The sequence below is a fragment of the Desmodus rotundus genome, chromosome 12 (genome assembly GCF_022682495.2).
Source record: "Desmodus rotundus isolate HL8 chromosome 12, HLdesRot8A.1, whole genome shotgun sequence".
Lineage (NCBI taxonomy): Eukaryota > Metazoa > Chordata > Mammalia > Chiroptera > Phyllostomidae > Desmodus > Desmodus rotundus.
The window spans coordinates 45,783,444-45,804,771 of NC_071398.1; the positions used below are offsets into that span (position 1 = coordinate 45,783,444).

Here is a 21,328-nt window from a genome sequence, read left to right on the forward strand (position 1 = left end):
CTCCCTCAGACCCATGAGTTCAAGTCCCCAGTCACCACCCGCGTTCCCCGAAGCCCCGAGATGCCAGACCCTACGCCTAACAATGAGGTTTCGGGGAGCACGTTTATTCAGAGAAATAAATAGGACTTGTGGAGAGGTGCTGGAGGGCCAGGGAGGTGCGTCTGCGCTGCGCGTCCGGGTCAGGGTTCCGGAGTTTCCAGCATGTCCGCCAGGGCCCTGGAGAGGAGGACGAAAAGGTTAGTTAGATAACTGAAGTGTCCAAAGCTCCTCCCAGGGCGCTGAGGGATAGTTAACCTTCCCATTTTGCCGACGGGGAAGTGGAGTCCTAGGGTGGTCCACTAACTCAGCCGGACAGCGCCTCTCTAAACCGGGCCCTTAAACTGTCCCTTCCGCACACTTACTGGTACAGGGACGAGGAGAAGTAGTCGACGTAGCTTCCTGTGGGAGAGAAGAGAGAACAGGCTTGAGGGGCCTCACTTTTCATTGCGTCCAGGTTCAAAGCTAACTCTGCCCTCTTTTCCGAATTTCTTCCCCAGACCGAATTTCTTCCACTGGGACTCCTTTGAAGGTCCAGCTCGCTCATCCTAGCTCTAGGTGTCCCCATTCTCCAGTAGCCCCGGTCCTTCAAATTCTTCTTGCTTTGGCCCCGCCCACTCAGTTCTAGGCCCGCCCCTAAACCCTGCACGCATTCCCGGCTCTAAGTCTTCAGCATCTTGTCCAACCCCCTCTTTGCCCAGGCCCCGCCCCTCCGCGCTCGCCCCTCCCCAACCACACATTCTCAGCCCCGGCCAAAGTTTCCACACCTGGCCTCACCCCACAACCTTCCAATGCCTCCCCTCAGTTTGGCTCCGCCCCCACCGGATAGCGCCTCGCTGGGCCCCGCCCCTTCCTCGGTTTTCCCCTGAGCCCGCCCACCACGCTCACCAGGAGTGCAGACAGTTTCGCAGACCAGCGGGCAGAGGTAGCAGAACTGGCAATGCTGGGGATGAGCATGGGGAGAACGAGTGAGTGGCCGGGCGTGGTCAAGGGCAGAGTCAGGCAGGAGTCTAGCTCCGGGTAAGTAAAGGTCAGAGGCAGGATGGAGTGTGGGGTCCAGGCTGCATCGGGGTAAGTGGTTTGGTCGGAGGCCAGGAGTTGGGGCTGGGGGTGCGCCTTTGGTCCCGGGCCGTCCTGAGGCTGCGTGGAGCCCGGAACTGGGGCATGCCTCACCTGGCACCGGTCGCAGTGCTCTCCCATGTTCTCCTCGTCACAGTGACAGTTCTCACATTCAGTGCAGCGCTGCAGGCGGGAGCCGCCTGATTAGACAGGAGCCACCGCCCGTCTTCCACCCTGCCCGGCCCCCACCCCATTACTGCCAACACTGAGCTCAGCACCTTCCCGCAAACCCACTGCTCCCTGCTGGATTTCCTATGGCGGGGGATCCGTGTTCCCCCATCACTGTGGGCTGGACCTGAGGATGCTCTCCTCACCCACTTCTCTATTTCCCCACAGCCCATCAGTCTCTAGTTCCAGGGTCACCCCCTCCCGCCACTCGTGGTCAAGGGCCTTCCTCTCTCCCCACCTCCACTGGGGCAATTCAGGCCTTGGCCTCCCCCTCTCCTTCCTGGACCGTTGCCCTAGCCTCCTTCATTGCCTCCCGGCCTCCAGTCTGTCCCCTACGTGGCCCCAGAAGTGTCTCTCTTCACCTGGAACTGTCCCTGCCCTTCCTTTGCTCAGAGCCCTTCCAAGGCACCCCAGGGCCCTGGGACAAATTCCAGGGACCGCTTGGTGGATGACCCTGGGCTGGGGACATACATTGCAGAAGGAGCAGTAGCCACACAGGGACCCTGGCTGGTAGTTCCCGTACTCTTGGGCATCCTGGGGACCTGTGCGGGGGAGAGGAGGGCGACAGTGATCCAGTCCCCCTCGGCTCCTCCCCGCTCCCACCAGGCCAGAGCACTTACTGGCGTCTTCACCACTCTCCTCCTGACTGGAGCCACCTCCAGCCGCCTCCCTCCCGGCCAGGGGCTTGGGGATGATGGTGAAGGGGATCTGATCTTCTTCCAGCCCCCCCTCCTCATCTTCCTCCTCCTGGTGGGCTTGGCTCAGTGGGGCCTGAACCTCAGCCCTCTCTTCTCTCCTCTCATCCTCTTCTTCCTCATCCTCCTGGCTCAGGCTGAGGCCATGACCTTCCTCCTCATCTTCCTCATCCTCCCGGTCCGGGCTGCCATGGTGGGTGCCTTCTTCTCCCTGCTCTGAACCTTCATCCTCTTCCTCATGGGAGCCATGGTCTTCCTTGTCTTCTTCCTCAGAGTCTCTTTCCCCAACATGGCTTCTATCCTGGACCCCTGTGGATTCTGGGAGCTGGTGGCTCATCTCTTCGCTGGACGCTCTCTGGCCATTCCCTTCATCCCTGTGGCCTTGTGGTCTATGGCTGGGAGGCTGGTGGCCAAGCTTGGCAGAGCTGTCCTCATCTTCTTCCTTGGGGACTTCGTGGTGGCGATAGCCAGAGACTTCTGTTTTATACTCCTCTGGGAAGTACTTCTCAGCGCTCTTGTGGCCTTCTGGCTGGTGGCTTGAAACATGGTGACTGAACTTGACCATGATCCCTTCCTCCTCATCTTCAAAGCCGTGGTGAGTCTGTCTGGGAACCTGGAGCCAATGTTCAGTGGACACAGCTTCATCCTCACCCTCACCTTCCTTGTCTTCATGGCCTCGGTGCCCGTGGCTGGGCTCACGATGGCGGTGTTCACCAGAGACATCATCCTCCCTGTGGGCTCCGTGCCTGTGGGCCAGGTGTCCGTACTCGGTGGAGACATCATCATCATCATCATCTTCTTCTTCTTCTTCTTCTTCTTCTTCTTTGCGTCTGTGGCCAGGGACATGATAGTGACCTTCATCTGAGACATCTTCATCCTCTTCCTTGCTGTAGTCTCGGTGCCTGTAGGCCTGGCGTCTGTACTCAGTGGAGACATCATCATCATCATCACCGTCATCATCATCACCATCTTCTTCTTCTTCTTCTTCTCTGTGGCCTCGGTGCATGTGGGCCTGGTGTCTGTACTCAGTGGAGACATCATCATCATCATCACCATCATCATCTTCATCTTCTTCTTCTCTGTGGCCTCGGTGCATGTGGGCCTGGTGTTTGTACTCAGTGGAGACATCATCATCATCATCACCGTCATCATCATCACCATCTCCTTCTTCTCTGTGGCCTCGGTGTGTGTGAGCCTGCTGTCTGTACTCAGTAGAAACATCCTCCTCATCTTCTTCTTCATCATCTTCTTCTCCGTGGCCCCGGTGTGCATGCCTGATGATACGCTGTGGATACTCACTGGACACAACCTCGTCCTCATCCTCAGCTGGATGGCCGAGGCTCCTGTGGCTGGGGAAGTGGTGCCCACCCTCTGCTGAATCACCTCCATCTTCATTCCCGTGGCCTCGGTGCCCGTGCGCCTGCTGAGCGTGCCCTGGGAAGACCTCCTCCTCGGAGACGTTCTCGTCTCCAGCCTCATGGCTCTGGAACCTGTGGCCTTGGGGTCGGTGACTGTATTCCCTGGAGATACCTTCATCCTCTTCTCCACGGTCTCCGTGACTCCAGAATCGATGCCCGCTGTCTGTGAACACAGCCTCGTTCTCATCCCTGTAGCTTCTGTGGCTGTGTGTGGGGTGGCCAAACTCACCTGACCCGTCCTCTGAGGGCCCCGAGACGCCTGCATTGTTGTTCCAGTTGCTGGGCCCGGGCCCGGCCCCTCTCAGCTGCTGGGTCATAGTTGGGGGGAGGAGCAGGCTGGCCACAGCAGCCCAGAGGAGAGAGGTGTGCAGCCATGGCCCACGGTGGCCCATGGGGACGGACAGGCAGCAGACCTCCTCCCAGGCTGGCTCTGGTCTCCACTCGTGGCTCTGCGGATGAATGTTGGGGGTCCTTGTCTCTTTTTGGGTCTGTCTCTTCCTCTCCGTGTCTTTCCTTTGCTGGGTCCCTCTCTGTGTTTGCCTGTCTGCCTTCCTCTGGCCCTTGCGGCTGGCTCTGGACACCCCTGTGAGGCAGTCTCAGGAGCCCCCTGACCCCCCTCTTGGGCCCTCCCTCCCACTGCCCAGCCAATAGGGTCTCTCCTCTCCTCTCTCTGTGGCTAAATTTACTCTCAGCCCTGAGTTATTCTGGGTCAGACCCGCCTGCCCTTCCCCTCCTGCTCCTCCTCCTCCTCCTCCCAGCTGGTAAGGGTGGGTGAAGGGGTCCCTCCTTGGCCAGTCTCCTGGGTGCCAAGGGACTTGACTTTGGACTACCAACAAGTTCATGTTTGGCAGCTGCAAAGACAACAGCTAGACTTGTCTTGGGCCAAGTGGGAGGAGCCTGGGGCAGCCGGTGGGGGGTGGGGGGGCGGTTAGGAGAGATGAACCTGATAGGTGCGACCACTGCCTTGAAAGGATCCAGGGTTAGAATCTGGGGGGTTCCTGGCCTGAAGAGGATACTTTGCTGCGAGAGTGGATGCCAACCTGGAGGCCTGGGAGAGGGGCAAAAGGAAACCTGCCCCCAGCACACGCACCCGTGACCTCTGGTACCTGGAACTCAGATCTGGGGGCAGGGGCGGCAGCCAGGCCAGGGCTATAAATACAGCTGGGGGCTCAGGTTACCCAGGAGGCTGCAGCTGTCCCTGTCAGAGAGAGTTGGCAAGAGACATGTGGCCCTGCCTGTCTGTGAGTCAATATCTCCCATGTCATCCTGTCACTTCAGCTCTGTGGGCCCCACTCCTGTTTATGGGTCTCCCTCTCTCTCATGGCTTCTGTCACTCACCCCCTCAGGGCCCTTGTTTTCCCTCCTCAGGGTTCTGCCTCCCCTCACTCTTTGGCTTGTCTTTCCCTCCCACTCTGAGTGTCTGCCCCCCACCCAAGTCTTCGTCTGCCCCTCTGGGTCAATATGCCCCTTCCCTGTCTCTGGCATTTCCTCTCTGGGTCTCTGTCCCCCATCTCTGAGTCTCTGTCACCTCTCTGTGGGTCTCTGAGTTTCTGTCCCTCTCTCTGGATCTCTTGCTCCCTTTCTCTGGGTCTCCGTCCCCTCTGAGTCTCTTTCTCCCGCTCTCTGGGTCTCGGTCCCCTCTCTCTAAGTCTCTGTCACTTGTCTCTCTGCGGGTCTCCTACTGATGGGCAGTCCTGGCCGGCCCTTTGCCCCGCCTCCCGCTCTACGCATCTCGGAGACGCCCCGCCTCCCCGACCTTGGCCCGCCTCAGGATGGGATGGGAAGTGGCAGATCCGGTTTGTTCAGGGCGGATCTGAAATCGGGGTTGGTGGAGGGAATGTAGGGAGCCGAATAGGTTGCGGCGGCTGTGGCAGCATGGTGGGCCCGAAGGAACAGGTACAGTGGCCGACCCCTGGGGTCTGAGGGAGCAGGGAGCCGGGCGCCTGGTCTCCCGGTTCTCAGAGAGGAGGGTGCTGGAGGCCGACGAAGAAGGGGTTTGAAACGGCCTGGACTCCTGGGTCCTTGGGCATGGCCGGGAGGAGGACTGTGGGAGGGCGGCCGAGACTCCTGAGTCCAGGGGCGGAGGGCGCTGGGGTCCCTGAATCCTGGTCCCGCGGTAGGGCACGGGGTGAGGGATTCCGTGCCCCGTGGGACTGCACTGGAGGCATCCCATCCCCACCCCTTGTTCCTGTCCGCAGAGTTGGATCCCCAAGATCTTTAAGAAGAAGACGTGCACGACATTCATCGTGGACACGGGAGATCCAGGGTGAGGAGTTTGCGCTGGGGACCTGCCCTGCCCGCCGGCCCAGCGGCGCCTGCGGCTTTCCCAGACCGCTGACCCCGCCCACCGCAGATCCCACCCTCTGCCCCACCCCCCATTCCTGACCCTGGGGATAAGTCCAAGGGCGTTCCCTGAAGTGCGCTGGCCTGGGGGGAGGGTTTGGGTCTCTGCAGACACTTCGAATTTCCCGTGCTCGCGCTCTGGGTCAGTGTTAAAGCGCCAGGACTCGCTTCCGTCTCTTCGCTTCCCCTGGTCTCAGTCTCCCGTCACTTTGCGTCTTTCCTTTTCGGCTGTCTCTGTTTTATCCATCCATCCATCCATCCATCCATTCATCTGTCCACCCCAGCAAGCGTCACTCAGCGCTCCCACGACAGCACACTTTTCAGGAGCCCAGGCCCTGCCTGGGTTTAAATTTTACCTGGGGACACGTGTTGTGTGGCTTTGTGCAAATCAGTGCACCTCTTGGGGCCTTGTCTGTCTGTCTTCCGGGCAGAAAAGCAGACCCTACCTGCTGGGGTTATCGTGAGAACTGAACGCTTGTGCTGTGAGCTGTGGCTGGAACAGTGCCCGGCGCCTGGTAAGCGCCGAGAAATGTGCGCAACTCCCATGGGAAGGGAGCAAGCCCTGCCCGTGCAGGCCCCGAGCTCCTGCTGGGTGGCAGGACACCACGTGAGCGGCTCCCGGCTTTCAGCGAGGGTCGGTCGCTCAAGTGGGCTCTGGCTTTCTCGTTATTCTCAAGACGATCTTTGGGGCGTGGGAAATGTCAACAGTCCTAATTTCGTGTATTTTGTTGTGAACGTATTATATGGATGTAGTCTGGCTTGCAGTTATGTACAAATGAACAGATACAAGTTTATGGGGGCGAGTGCTCAAACTTACTGGTGGACAGGAGAGCGTGGTCAAGAAAGTTTAGGAACCTTGGGTCTGGTGGGAGGAGGGCGGCCGTAAGGCAAGGAGATGGAAGCTGCAAAGGTCGTGGCCCTGGGCCCCGTGGGAGCCCAGAGGCGGCGTTTGGCTGAGGCTGGGCAGGAGACAGGGTGTCACTAATGTCTTCTACAGGAAGGGCAGTGAGATGACATTGGAGGGATGCGTGCAGTTTGACAGCTGAATGTGGGCTGGGGACAGGAAGTCGGAAGGTGATTCCAGGAGTGGGAACAGCATGTGCAAATTGCCCTTACTGACTATGCGCAGTGGCCTAAAGATGGACCAAAGGACAGGGTGCAAGAGCATTGTTAGGGGAGACCCAAGAGGTTGGCTGGGTCAGAACTCCCGGGGCCTCAAATGCCACCCTGAGGTTCTGGGACCTTGTCCTAGGCTGCTGGGGACCCACAGAAGGGGCAGGCTCAGCTATGGGTGGGGAAAGACGCTGTGGGGGCCATGTGAGGGTGCGTAGGAGTTCGGGAAGCCAGGGAGGAGGTTGGTCGAGGGTCCAGGTGGGAGGGGAAGAGGCCTGAGCCAGGCCAGGGTTGTGGGACACAGACAGGAAGGGGAGAGATGGATTTGGGGAGTAAGGAGAGTGGCTCCTGGACATTTGACCTGGGGACTGGGAGACAGTGGGCTTGTTCCCACGATGAGGGACCCAGGAGGATGGGCAGGTTCATATAAATTTTCAGAGCTCAGTGTGCAATCTAGTGAATTGGAGGGGCCCAGGGGGACCCCGGGGCACTGCAGACCTGGGTCTGGGACCCAGAGCGGGAGGCTGGGGACTAAGCCTAGGTGTCAGCGGTAATGGAAACTGGAAGTAGGTGAGATGGTAAGGGGGAGAAGTGTAAAGTCAGGGAGGCTGCAAACTTGCAATTAATTCTATGACTAATTTTTTTTTTTAATGGAAGCGCAGCTTGAAAAAACCTGTTTCTGCATGCTTAAAGTCACCGTTGTCTGGTACAGCCACTTACTTTCCACCTGATGCTTCTTCCCTTTAAGTTGCCTGGCCCCTGGGGGCGTGGAATTTGAGACTCATGTTGGGAAGCCCTGTGCTCCTGGATCCGGGGACACCTACACTCAAGTGAGGCACAGAGAGAAAGCCACAGAGGAGGGAGGGACAGAGCCACTTAGGGGTGCAGATGTGCACCGCCAAGGAAAAGGTTTCCTAGCCCCAGCTGGTGGCTCAGTGGACTGAGTGCCAGCCTGGGAACCGAAGGGTCGCAGGTGTGATTCCCAGTCAGGGCACATGCCTGGGTGGCAGGCCGGGTCCCCACTTTGTGGCGTGCCAAAGGCAGCTAATCGATGTATCTCTTGCACGTGGGTGTTTCTCTCCCTCCCTGTTTTCCTCCCTTCCTCTCTCTCTAAAAATAAATAAATAAAATCATAAAAAGCAGTAGTGTAAACAATCTTAAAAAAAAAAAAAAAAAGGGTTTCTAGAACCAGAGCCTTTCAGCTGTGGCCTGTGCCACTTTGTAACCGTCAGATGAAACCTGAATAGAGGCCATTGTATTTGGGGACTTGCAGGTAATTGCTGACCTTATCAGGAGCAATTTCAGTTTCGGTGGCCACACTGAGAGGAAAGAGGAGGGTGGGAGGTGAGAAGTGCAGCGGGGAGTTGGCCAGCCCTGTCCACCAGAACTTTCTGCGAAGGTGGAGACGTTCTACACCCACATCCGGTAAAGCACCCCTGGCACCTGACCAGAGCGACCAAGAAACTTAATTTTTAACTGTATTTAATTTTAATTTATTTGAATATAAAGAGTCCCATGTGGCCAGGGGTTACTGTATCTGACAGCTCAGGTTCTGGAACATTCCATGAATCAGTTTTGCAGGAAGGGCTAGTGGGAAGAAGATGGAAGAGAATGAGGGACTCCACAAATGGGATTGAGATGGGTGAAAGGATCAAGTGGGTAAACTGAGGCATGCCAGGAGCCTGGAGGTAGACTCAGATGGGGAGGAGTGTGCTAGGAGCTGGGCTGAGTGTATTGTATTCTGTTCGTCCTGTGTGTGGGTCCAGTGGCCATTCTTTTGTTCTTTTCTTTTAAAAAATATTTTATTTATTCTTAGAGAGGGGGGAAGGGAGGGAGAAAGGAAGGGAGAGAAACACTGATTGGCTGCTTCTCGCACGCCTCAACTTGGAACCAGCTGCAACCCAGACATGTGCCCTGACTGGGAATCAAACTAGAAACCTTTAGCCGTGTGGGACGATGCCCAACCCACTGAGCCACTCTGGCCAGGGCGGCCATCCTTTTGTTGACCGAAGTCTTGTCTTCACAGCTCTTACTGAATCCATGTACCACCGTGCCGTCCTTTCCATAAAGTTGGTCCTTAAGCCCTGGCTGGCGTGGCTCCGTGGACTGAGTGCCGGCCTGCGAACCAAAGGGCCTTCTGGTTCAATTCCCAGTCAGGACACACGCCTGGGTTGTGGGCTGGGTCCCCAGGTGGGGGCACGGGAGAGGCAGTCAATCAGTGTTTCTCTCTCCCTGTCTTTCTCCCTTCTTCTCTCTCTAAAAATAAATAAAATCTTAAAAAAAGAATTGGTCCTTAAGTCTCAGCTCACTCTGTTTATAAAGGCAGGCCTCCCCTCGGTCTGAGTCCCTTCTGGAATCCGGATCAAAGAGACTTTGCGACACTTGCAACTAAAGCCCTCATTCCCCACACCCACGTTCCATTCCATGTTCTTTAAAACTCTGGTGCCAATCGCCTACAAGGGCTACTTGTATGTTTATTTAGGGAAGAAAGTGTCACCTGCGGTCCGTTTACCGCACAGAGAAAGAAGCAAGCCGTTAAAGACAATTACAATAAAAAGCAGAGAAAGGTTTTTCCCCTCTCACTGCATGTGGTTTTTGCCAGCCCAGTTTTCTGCGTCTGAAGCTGGCTTTTCTGTGTTAAAAAGAAAGAATGGCAAAGGGCTGGACATTCAGGCTATCTCGCACCAGCGGAGCTTCTCTCCTTGACGGTAATCAGGCCTGAGAAAGGAACGATTATCTCACTGTGTTATTCAAGGTCATTTAAGGCTCGGTGTGGAGTTCACGTAGGGTCCGGTATGCAGCCGTCATTCCCGGGAACATTGCATTAGGTCATTGGTCCTCTTAGTCCCGAGGAGATGATTGTCTTTTCATTTGGGGAGGACATGTAGCTCAGAGAGGTGAAGCCACTTGCCCAAAGTCACACAGCTAGCTGCCTTAGCCTCCAGCCTGTGCCTGCTCTCTGAATCTCTCTCTGGATTTTCCTTTTCATGGTGAATATACTCTGTGTGGACTGGGGGCAGCGGGGACTCTGCAGGTCCAGTAAGGGCAGGACCCCACAGACCCCACTGCCCTGGCTTCCTTGGGCCACTGCAGCTTCCACTGTGGGCCACATGGGTTGTGTCTCCTCCAGCCCAGGGTCTCCCTCCGGTGGCTGGAGCCAGGAAGGGGCGGGGCCAGGGTCAGCAGCCAAAACTACGGACACTTCTCCCAGGATGCTTGGGGCTGTGGGGACACCCCTGGGGTTCATGCTGCCCCTTATCCCTCCCTTCAGAGGGACCTTATGCCAGTGTGGGTGTCCCCGGAGTGCCCACCCATCAGTGGCTGTGGAGGATGCCTTCGGGGCAGCCATGGTGACCAGTTGGAACAGTGACTCACATACTACGGAGAAGCCCACCGATGCCTACGGGGAGCTGGACTTCCTGGGTGCCGGCCGCAAGGCCAGCCATGTGAGGCTTGCATGCCTGGGCAGGGCCAGGGTCGCGAGTGGGGCTGCATGCCACAGGGGCTCTGAGCTGGGGTCTGGGGGCACCCCAGCTGAACACTGTGTCTCCCCGTTTGCCCATCCCTTTCTTCACCTCTCTTTGGGTCTCTGTCTCCTTCTCTCTGAGCCTCTGTCCCCCCTCTCTCTGGATCTCTCCCCTTCCCCCACTCTGGATCTCTGTTTCATTGTCTCTGGGTCTCTGTCCCCACCCTCTCTGGGTCTCTGTCCCTACCCCTGGTCTCTGTCATCCTCTTTGTGTCTCTGTCCCCTTCTTGCCGTCTGTCCCCTCCCTGTGTCCTCCCCTCCCCTGTGTCCACAGTTCCTCCGGCTGTCTGACCGCACGGACCCAGCCACAGTTTATAGTCTGGTCACGCGCACATGGGGCTTCCAGGCCCCGAACCTGGTGGTGTCAGTGTTGGGGGGGTCGGGGGGCCCCATCCTCCAGACCTGGCTGCAGGACCTGCTGCGAAGAGGGCTGGTGCGGGCCGCCCAGAGCACAGGTGACTGAGGGGGGGGAGGGGCCTCCTGGGCGGGGCTGGCTGCTCGCCTCCCGCGCCCACCCGCTTCTCTGGGGTGCTCTCGCCTGCATCTCTGCGTATGGGTTTTAGTCTCTCTGTTCTCTCTCTCTCTCCACACTGGTGTGTTTCTGGACCTTGCCACCACTCTCTGTGTCTCTGTGTAGGGGCCTGGATTGTCACCGGGGGACTGCACGCAGGCATCGGCCGGCATGTTGGGGTAGCAGTGCGGGACCACCAGACAGCCAGCACGGGGGCCACCAAAGTGGTGGCCATGGGCGTGGCCCCCTGGGGTGTGGTTCGCAATAGAGAGGCCCTCACCAACCCCAAGGTGGGACCCAGGGTCTTGGTAAAGGAGGGATCTGAGGGAGGCAGGGCTGGGAGCAGGGCTCCCGGGTCCGAGGGGGGAGGGGCTGGAGGCCCAGACTCCAAGCCCTGATGGAAAGACTCCCTGGTCTGGTCCCTTGTCCCCCAGGGCTCATTCCCTGCAAGTTACCTGTGGCGGGGCGACCCTGAGGACGGGGTCCAGTTTCCTCTTGATTACAACTACTCGGCCTTCCTCTTGGTGGACGACGGCACCCACGGCCGCCTGGGCGGGGAGAACCGCTTCCGCCTGGGCTTCGAGTCCTGCATCTCCCGGCAGAAGACAGGCGTGGGAGGTGAGTGGCTTCCTCCACCCGCGACGCAGGGTCCCAGGCTCAGGATCCCAGTGGTCCGCTGTGGTCGAAATTTGGCGTTTGGGACGAGTAGGAGTTTCCTACGGTCAAGGCCGTCCCCCGTCATTCGCTGTGTGGTAGAAAATCTATCTGAAATCTAAAACACACAAAAGTGGACAGCTTGATGAATTTTTTAACAAATTGAACTCGCTTATGCAACAAGCACCCAGATCAAGAAACAGAGTATTAGCCCCTCCGGAAGCCTTGTCCTGCCGGCCCCCAGGGGTCGCCCTATCCTGCCCCGAACGTCAGGGAGCTGCTCAGACCCGGGTTCGTGCTTCACTCAGGCACCGTTTAGAGCCTGGCTTCTTATATTCGACACTATTTCTGTGCGACTCATCTGTGCCACGGCCTGAGTTGTAGTTTGTAAATAACCCACGAGTGAAAGAAGAAAAAAGAGTTAGAAAATATTTTGAACAAATATGTGACATACCAACACTTTTGAGATGCAGCTAATGCAATACTTGAGGGAAATTCATAGATTTAAATGCATACTATCCAAACAGAGAAGAAAGACCGAAAATGAATGATTGAAACCTTCAGTTAAGAAAACCCTACATCCCTGGCTGGTGTGGCGCAGTTGGTTGGAGCATCATCCTCTAACTGAAAGGTTGCAGGTTTGATTCCTGGTCAGGGCCCATACCTAGGCGGTGGGTTTGATTCCTGGTTTGGGTGCATACAGGGGGCAACTAATAGACATTTTTCTCTCGCACTGATGTTTTTTCCTCTCCCTTCTTCTCTCTCTAATGGCAATGAAAAAATGTCCTTGGGTGAGGATTAAAAAAAAAAACAACACCATAGAAACAAAACAACAAATCAAATCCAGGGAAAGTAGAAGCAAGGAAATAAAAAGACAGGGGCAGAAATTGATAAAACAGAAACATGTCTAAGGAAGAATACCAACTAAAATAAAAACTTCTTCTTTGCAAACATTTTGCTTCATTCTTAAACTTTACTTAGCTTTTTGGTGGCTTTAGACTTTTTTAAATATTGTCATACAAAAAAACTTAATTCGCAGGGGATGCGCAGTTCTACGATCATAGATTCATGTGGCCATTCCCACGGTCAGGACACAGGACAGTTTGTCACCTGGAAGGCATTTGTTCCTTTCGTACCCCAGCCCCTGGCAACCGCTGACCTCTCCACTTCAAAATCTGGCTCCTCCCCATGTGCTCAAAGACGGGACAGTTCCCAGGAGCCTCAGGACTGAGGATTAGGCAGAAGTGGACATTGGCCCTGGGGACTTCAGCAAATGTTGTCTACCATCCTTGTGAAGGCTGGGGGAGGTGACCAAGCCCCCCGTTGTCTTCTCTCCACAGGGACTGGAATTGACATCCCTGTCCTCCTCCTCCTCATCGATGGTGATGAGAAGATGTTGAAGGTATAGAGGCCCAGACATGGGTTTCAGGGGCTGCGGGCGCGGGCCCTGCCTTTCCCCGGGGGGAGGGGCCTGGGGACCTGTACTTCAGGTGGGGTGAATACCTGCCTTCCCTGACCTCGCTCCCCGCTCTATCTGGTAGCGGATAGAGGATGCCACCCAGGCTCAGCTCCCCTGCCTCCTGGTGGCTGGGTCTGGGGGAGCTGCAGACTGCCTGGCGGAGATCTTGGAAGACACTCAGGCACCAGGGAATGGAGGGAGCAGGCGAGGTGACGCCCGAAATCGGATTAGGCGTTTCTTCCCCGATGGGGATCCCGAGGTCCTGCAGGCACAGGTATGACATCAGGGATCCAATTCTGGGTCCTGAGATAGAGGGGGGCTGGGGACCCAGGCTCCTGGGTCTTGAGAGAAGAGGGTGCTCGCTGAGGGCTTGGAGTCCTGGATCCAAGAGAAGAGGGTGATGGGGACTCAGATTTGTGGGTCTGAGGGAGGAGAGGCCTTGGGGCCTGGACTCTTGGGTTCTGGGAGTAGCGGGTGCTGGGCACCTAGGATACCAGGTCCCAAAGGCCGCCTGTGTCTCTGTGGGAAGGGCCCAGGCAGAGTTGGGCTGGGGTGCGGAATTTGGTATTCTGCAGGTGGAGAGGATCATGACCCGGAAGGAGCTGCTGACAGTCTATTCGTCTGAGGATGGCCCTGAGGAATTTGAGACTGTCGTTTTGAGGGCTCTTGTCAAGGGTAAGACTGGGGCCCCCAAATTCTCCCACTCCCTGTACTCAACTTTTAACAATTTTCCTGGCCTGGGCGCTTAACTGTTCTCTAATCCAAGGCTGTGCCCCTTTTTGATCTCTTTCTCTATCATTCTCCTTCACATGGTTTATTGAGGCTTTGCGTGGTTTCCCACGATACTTTCATTGTGTTCCAACACACAATGCTTTCTTTCTGTTGGATCCGTTTATCCATCGATCCACCTACCCACCCACTCATCCATCCATCCGTCTGTGCATCCATCCATCCCTCCAAGTATCCATCCACACACTCATCCATCTATCCATCTGTCCATCCGTCCGTCTGTCCATCCATCCATCCCTCCAAGTATCCATCCATACACCCATCCATCTATCCATCTGTCCATCCGTCCGTCTGTCCATCCATCCATCCCTCCAAGTATCCATCCACACACTCATCCATCTATCCATCCATTCATCCATCCATCCATACATACATACATTGATTTTTCCGCCTACCCCTTCTTTCATTCATTCTCGATTCTTCCATCCATCCATCTTTTGTCTCTCTGTCCATCCTTCCCTCCACCCACCCATCCATCCGTCTCTTCATCCACGCACCCCTTCTTCCTCTCCCACTTGCTCTGGTACGTTTACAGCACTGCAGGGTGGAGGAGTCAGAGATGAGCCAGAGCGCTGACTCCCAGTGAGGACCTCCTGATATTCCACTAGGGGAATGAATGACAGAAAACCAAGGTCAAGAGCACACTGGCCACCCGGTAGAAGCCGAGGATGGGGCTAGTTTATTCATTCCACAAACATCATCCCAGGCTCCAGAGCTTAGAGCAGATCCTTATCCTGCACTCAAGGATCCTTGCCAGGGGTGTTTGGACACAACCTAAAAGGAAATGTGAGACAAAAGTTTAGGGGAAGAAGCACAGCCAATGAGGGCAGAAAATGCAAGGAGAAAGTGCTATGTAAATTGGACCTTGAACAACCAATAGAACTGGGACTTGGTAAGATGAGGAGGCGGGATAAGTAAGTGGTGGCGGGGACTCCCAGGGCTCTGTGGGGTTGTGGGTGTCAGAAGAGTATTATGGAGAAAAAACTGGCTTAGATAAGAAGTCCCAAGCAGCACAGTATCAATTTGTAATGTGTTCTCAGCCCCAGGCCCCACTCCGGTTGTATCCACCCTGTTCTGTGGTGGCAGAAAGAGCTGTTACTTCTGACTTTGGAGTAGGAGAAAGCTGAACTTGGACACCAGCTTGGCCCCTTCCCGGCCATGTGGCCTTGAGGAGGAGACTCACCCTCTTCGAATCTTAGTTTCATTCTCTGAAAAATGGAGATAATGCCTGCGGGAGTGTCATGAGCCTGGGAGGCAGCTTATGGGCAGTGCCAGCTCCCGGTGGAGGGGGTGGGGTGCAAAATGGGAGCTCTTCTTAGAGTGATTCTATTTCATTTTTTTTTTAAATATTTATTTTGCTTTTGAAGAGAGGGAGAGAGGGAAAGAAACAGCAATCCCCAAGAGATACATCTATCGGTTGCTTCTCGCACACCCCAGCTGGGGGCCTGGCCTGCAACCCAGGCATGTGCCGTGACTCGGAATTGAGCCAGCGACCTTTTGGTTCGCAGGCCAGCGCTCAATCCACTGAGCCACACCAGCCAGGGCTTAGAGTGATTCTATTTCTTGTGGGGACATCCTTACATGGAGGATGAGAGTGGGGAAGTCTGCCTCTCTTTACGGAAGTTAATGTATGAATTTAATGTATGAGCTTCTTGGGAGCAAAGCAGCAGCTCAGTAAGACACGGTTTGGGGGTGTTGTAAGTCAGCCCATCGTCCGCAGAAGTGGAAGTGATCCTACTCTGCTGGGGAAATTGGAGCTGGCTGAGTGGCTCCGCGATAGCTGAGTCGAATGGATGGGGTTTCCAGCGGGTGAGGGAGGAAGCAGGGAGGGAACAAAGACTCTTTCAGAGTCTAGTGCGAGCCGGGCGCTGTGCTGAGCAGTTGGCGTGCATTTTTGCCCCTGAGCCTCCATCACTGCCTGCTAGGACTGGCTCCCCACTTTGCAGATGAAGAAATGGAGGCACGGGGCGGGGAGTGACTTACCCGAGGTCACAAAGGTAACAGGTTTTAGGCTTTAATTCAGGTCTGCCTGACTCTCAAGCCCACTGCATGGGCTGTGTCTGGGGGAGACGTCAGGGTGGCTTGAGACAGCCATTGAGGTAGGCGGGGCCAGACCACCCAGGACCTCAGCTGAGACTTTGTCCTGAGATGCATGGGAGGGACAGGGTCAGTTCTGTGTAGAGAAGGACCCTCCGGGATCAGGAGAGGGCAGACTAGAGGGGAGAAATTGAGAAACAGGAAGAGAAAGCAGCGATGGTGGTGGGATGGGAGGGAGCCGGGGCCATGGGGACAGTTCTTGGGTTCAGAGATAGAGTCAGGGGGCCGGAGAGGTAGGGCCTGGGGACTGATGAGCTATGGAAAGGAAGAGAGAGGCCCTGGCTGGTGTAGCTCAGTGGTTGAGCGTGGGCTGCGAACCAAAGGGTCATGGGTTCGATTCCCAGTCAGGGCACATGCCTGGGTTGGGGGCCAGGTCTCCAGTAGGGGGCACGCAAGAGGCAACCACACATTGATGTTTATCTTCCTCTTTCCCTCCCTTCCCCTCTCTCTAAAAAATAAATAAATAATATCTTTAAAGAAAAATAAACCAACATTAAAAAAAAAAAAAAAGAAAGGAAGAGAATGACCAGACAGCACCTGGGGGTCCACCTTGTTGACTGGAGTTGGGGCAAAGCTGCTGTCTCTGAGAGGGAGGACCCAGGCGAAGATCGGTTTTGGGGAACCCTCCTGAGCTCAGTACGGGACAGGGTGAGCATGAAGGCCCGCTGTCACGTGTGAAGGCAGAATATAATGTAAGGTATTTAAGTATTTTTTCCTCTCTGGAAACTGTGAGGAAAGTAGGGGAGATCCAGACTCAGAAAATCGCAGCCTGAACGTGCGTCTGGGTTTTGGGAAGAAATCTGAAGTTGTGTGGGCCTGGGCATGTGACTACCCCTCTCAGGGCCTGTGTTTCCTCAGCTCTCAGCCTTCGGGGTTACGCTGGTCAAGCCTCAGAGTCTCCCGGTTCGGGACTTCTTCCTACAATTTGTATTGATGGCAATGCTCCCAAGTGGGTTTCCCATTAGCATTCCCACTTTATAGACGAGGAAACTGGGGCTCCCGAGGCTCGTCCGAAGTCCTTCAGTCGGGTTTGGCGGGGCTGGGATCGGACTGGCCTCCGAGCGCATTGCCCAAGTCCTCTCCACTAGACGCCCTAGCCCTGCCACGCCAATTGCTGGAAGGGCCGAAACGAGACAAAGTCCTTCCTCTGCTTTGGAGATAGATGTGGAGCTAGCGGAGACAGAAGGGAAAAGTAACGCCATAGCCGAGTGCCCCGAGACGCAGCAGCGCCCAGAGGGGGCTTTGCTTCCGGGGTCCCCTGCGCGCTTCCCACCGCTCAGGCTCCTGCGGAGGGCACGCGCTTTGCATCCACGCAATTGTTGGGCCTGAGTTTTAAAGGCCTCTCGATCTTCCTTGCTTCTTTTAAGGACCTCCGGTGTCTTCCGGAGTCCCTCTAATATCCGGATTGTTTCCAGTCTCCTTTTCTGTTACTGTCCCCTGTTTCCTCTCACGCATACCCCAAGTTTCAGGGAATCAGACTGTCCCGTGTTTGGGGTCACATTCTGTGTTTTCCTGCACCCCGGCCTTTGCTCAAGCTGCTGCTGCCGCGAAGGTTCTTTTTTCACCTTAGATGCATACCTTCAAATCCTACCCGTCATACTTTCTTTTTAAAAAACTTTTTTTTATTCTTTTCTTTTTTTTTTAATTTTTATTGTTATTCAATTACAGTTGTATGCCTTTTCTCCACATTCCTTCACCCCACCCCAGCTGAACCCACCTCCCTCCCCCACCTCCACCCTCCCCCTTGGTTTTGTCCATGTGTCCTTTATAGTAGTTCCTGTAATCCCCTCTTCCCACTGTCCCCACCCCACTCCCCCCTGGCTATTGTTAGATTGTTCTTAACTTCAATGTCTCTGGTTATATTTTGTTTGCTTTTTTCTTCTATTGCTTATGTTCCAGTTAAAGGTGAGATCATATGGTATTTGTCCCTCACCTCCTGGCTTATTTCACTTAGCATAATGCTCTCCAGTCCCATCCATGCTGTTGCAAAGGGTATAAGCTCCTTCTTTCTCTCTGCTGCGTAGAATTCCATTGTGTAAATATACCATAGTTTTTGGATCCACTCATTTGCTGATGGGCACTTAGGTTGCTTCCAGTACTTGTCTATTGTAAATTGTGCTGCTATGAACATTGGGGTGCACAGGTTCTTTTGGATTGGTGTTTCAGTGTTCTTAGGGTATAATCCCAGTAGTGGAATTACTGGGTCAAAGGGCAGTTCCATTTTTAGTTTTCTGAGGAAAGTCCATACTGTTTTCCACAGTGGCCTCACTAGTCTGCATTCCCACCAACAGTGCACTAGGGTTCCCTTTTCTCTGCATCCTCTCCAACATTTGTTTGTGGATTTGTTTATGTTGGCCCCTCTGACTGGTGTGAGATGGTACCTCATTGTGGTTTTAATTTGCATCTCTCTGATGGCTAGTGAAAAACTTTTTTTAAAACAGATTTTATTTATTTATTTTTAGACAGAGGGGAAGGGAGGGAGAAAGAGAGGGAGAGAAGCATCCTTGTGTGGTTGCCTCTCGCGTGCCCCCTTCTGGGGAACTGGCATGCAACCCAGGCATGTGTCCTGACTGGGAATGGAACCAGTGACCCTTTGGTTCCCAGGCTCAGTCCACTGAGCCACACCAGCCAGGGAGTCCTACCCATCTTTCAAAAGCCCCAACTCACCCTGACTGGTGGGGCTCAGTTGGTTGTGTGCCGTCCCTCAAAGCGAAAGGTCACCGGTTTGATTCCTAGTGGGGGTACATGACTGAGTTAACGGTTTGATTCCGTGGTTGGGGTGTGTGCAGGAGGCAACCAATGGGTGTTTCTCTCTCTCTCTTTCTCTCTAAAAATAAGTAAAATCTTTAAAGAAAATAAGCCCATTCTCAGTGCCCATCCTGTACGAGGCTTCTTGAATCATTCAAACCTCTGTGAATGCAGCCTCCCCTGGACCCTGATCCCATGCTCTGCTCACCTCTAAGGGTGGTTATGTCATTCCAGGATATGTTTTCCTGGAATGAGCTCCTTCAGGGCGGGGACCGTATTCTCCCACTGCCTGGTCCACAACCTTCCTCAATCCGTGTAAAATGATGAATGATTCCCTCTCTTTCTCAGGGCCTCTAAACAGCTGGTCTGTGCTCTGCCCCTGACTTGATTGACCTTCTGCTTGTAATAACCTGGCTTCTTGAAGACCTCAGACTGCCCAATAACACTCCCTTTATATGGAATCTAAATGTCAGGCACCCCCAAAAGAAGCAAAACAGACATTCCCCAGATGTTCCCACCTTCCCCCTGACTCTTGCCCCCTCCCCCTCTCCCCCTTGCAGCCTGTGGGAGCTCCGAGGCCTCAGCTTACCTGGACGAGCTGCGTCTGGCTGTGGCCTGGAACCGTGTGGACATTGCCCAGAGTGAACTCTTCCGGGGTGACATCCAATGGCGGGTGAGGGTTTGGAACCTACCGGGGAAGGGGGGGCAAGAGGGGGGTCCCGACAAAGGGGATGCATCCTCCTGCCTCCCTGACATTTGTCTCAGTCTTCCATTATGGCCTTCCAGTTTTCTCTTAGTTGTCCACCCATCTCTTATTGTCCATCTGTCCCATCTTGTCCCCTCCATCTCCATCCATTCATACATGCATCCATTTTGTCACTCCGTTCTGCACACCCATCTCTTGTTCTTAACCTCTGACCTCACCTGGCCTTCTCTCTGTCTCTCCTTGTCCCACCCCTGCCAGTCTGTCCACCTGGAGGCCTCCCTCGAGGATGCCCTCTTGAATGACCGGCCAGAGTTCGTGCGCTTGCTCATCTCGCACGGCCTCAGCCTGTGTCACTTCCTGACCCCGACACGCCTGGCCCAGCTCTACAACGCGGCGCCCCCCAGCTCGCTCATCCGAAGCCTTCTGGACCAGGCGTCGCACGGCGCGGGCACCAAAACCCCAGTCCTTAAACCCTCTGCAGAGCCGCGACCCCCTAACGTGGGGCAGGTACTTCGGCTGCTGCTAGGTGAGATGTGCGCGCCAAGGTACCACGCCTGGGCCACCGGGGATCCCCACCGAAACCGCGACCACGACTGCAGGGAGAACGACCGTGGTTGCCCGGAGAGCGTAAGGACTGGGCGTTGCTGGGTGGGGAACACCCAGAAGGGCCTGGGGGTGGAGCTACGTTGGGAGGGGGTGTGGCCAGACAACAGGTTGTGTGAAGGAACTGGGGTGGGGCTGGCGATTGGGGCGGGGCCAATCCTCACCACCCCTCCCTCGCCTGCAGTCGCTGCTGCTCTCAGTCAGGGCCACCTCGGAACTCATGCTGGACGCTGTCCTCGGTCAGACCCCCTGGAGTGACCTGTTCCTCTGGGCACTGCTACTGAACAGGGCTCAGATGGCCTTGTACTTCTGGGAGATAGTGAGTGCTGACTTGATCTCGGACGCCACTCCCCAGCACCCTTGTCCTTTAGTTCACCAGACTCCAGGGTCCCCGCAATACGATTCCCCTGACCGCTGGTGTCGCCTGGGCCTCTATTCCCCATATGTGACTCCAGCTGCTGCTGCTTCCTTTTCTTCTCCTTTTTTTTCCATATCGTGCTTTTCTTGTAACTTGCTTTTCCCATTAACGGTATGTATTGGGCCTTTCCCCTTGTTCATACATGTGAATCGGTCTCATTCGTTCAAATGGCTGCCTGCACGAGGAAGTTAGACGTCATCCTGTAGCGGAGGGCAGCCGTTTAAACATGGGTACCCTTGCAATTCAGATGCGTTGTTGTAGCTGCAATGCAGAAGGTGCAAAACTAGAGGCGAGGGAGCAGAAGTCGGTAAAGCTGAGGTCCTGCAGGCAGCCGGGGTTGGGGCGGGTCTTGGACTTCAGCAGGTGGGATAGAGGTGTTGGGACCCATTGAGGAAGTGTGCAGAGTTAAAAAAAAAAAGTTATGGAATTCCAATAGGATCTCAGATAGAGCTTATTTTTATGTCTATATTCTAGAGAAATATCTCGACAGGACTCCTTCAGCGCTGGGTTTTTTCAGCGTATCAGGTCATGGGTTAAATATAGATTTTGGTCATCGATGGGAAGTTCATATAACATCAACCGCACCGGTTTAAGCATTTCAAATTGTACGTTCATGATGTGGTGCAACCAGCCCCTCTACCTAGTTCCCAGCATTGTGATGGGCTCCCCGAAGGAAGCCCGGATCTGTTAAGCATCACTCCTGATAATCCCTGGTACACACCGATCTACTCTGTGTCCCCATGGATTGCCTATTTGGGATGGTTTATATACATGGCATCATATATTACGTGGCCTTTTCCATTTGACTTTCTTCACTCAGCATGGTGTTTCAGGGTCTATCCATGCGCTAGCTGGTGCGTATCAGAAGTTCCTCCTTTTTAAAGGCTGATTAATATTCCCCTGTCTGATGGTCCTGCATTTTGTT

At 55.0% G+C, this 21,328-nt stretch overlaps 2 protein-coding genes across 5 annotated transcripts in view; one reads left to right on the forward strand and one right to left on the reverse strand.

Annotated features, from left to right (window-relative positions):
- Positions 1 to 83: 83 nt before the first annotated feature.
- HRC (histidine rich calcium binding protein) lies at positions 84 to 4,032 on the reverse strand. Of its 2 annotated transcripts, XM_045200336.3 has the most exons (7): positions 3,105 to 4,032; positions 1,944 to 3,014; positions 1,795 to 1,865; positions 1,210 to 1,278; positions 925 to 979; positions 402 to 438; positions 84 to 216 (listed from the first exon to the last, which is right to left on the reverse strand). In XM_045200336.3, exons 1-7 carry the CDS (start codon positions 3,826 to 3,828, stop codon positions 180 to 182), a joined length of 2,064 nt encoding a protein of 687 aa, XP_045056271.2. In that variant the 5' UTR covers positions 3,829 to 4,032; the 3' UTR covers positions 84 to 179. The 2 variants fall into 2 exon arrangements, with proteins under 2 accessions (XP_045056271.2, XP_024422202.2); XM_024566434.4 differs by having other exon boundaries at positions 1,944 to 4,030.
- A 1,171-nt stretch (positions 4,033 to 5,203) lies between these two features.
- The window catches only part of TRPM4 (transient receptor potential cation channel subfamily M member 4), a 33,382-nt gene continuing 17,257 nt past the window's right edge, over positions 5,204 to 21,328 (forward strand). For 2 of the 3 annotated variants that reach the window (XM_053915213.1, XM_024566313.3), the window contains exons 1-12: positions 5,204 to 5,332; positions 5,635 to 5,702; positions 10,164 to 10,338; positions 10,693 to 10,873; positions 11,056 to 11,219; positions 11,364 to 11,547; positions 12,924 to 12,985; positions 13,125 to 13,316; positions 13,618 to 13,717; positions 19,237 to 19,349; positions 19,641 to 20,009; positions 20,170 to 20,304. In XM_053915213.1, the coding sequence (XP_053771188.1) occupies positions 5,312 to 5,332; positions 5,635 to 5,702; positions 10,164 to 10,338; positions 10,693 to 10,873; positions 11,056 to 11,219; positions 11,364 to 11,547; positions 12,924 to 12,985; positions 13,125 to 13,316; positions 13,618 to 13,717; positions 19,237 to 19,349; positions 19,641 to 20,009; positions 20,170 to 20,304 (1,764 nt within the window). In that variant the 5' untranslated portion in view covers positions 5,204 to 5,311. The remainder of the gene's footprint in view (positions 5,333 to 5,634; positions 5,703 to 10,163; positions 10,339 to 10,692; positions 10,874 to 11,055; positions 11,220 to 11,363; positions 11,548 to 12,923; positions 12,986 to 13,124; positions 13,317 to 13,617; positions 13,718 to 19,236; positions 19,350 to 19,640; positions 20,010 to 20,169; positions 20,305 to 21,328) is intronic. The other variant, XM_053915214.2, reaches the window with a different exon arrangement.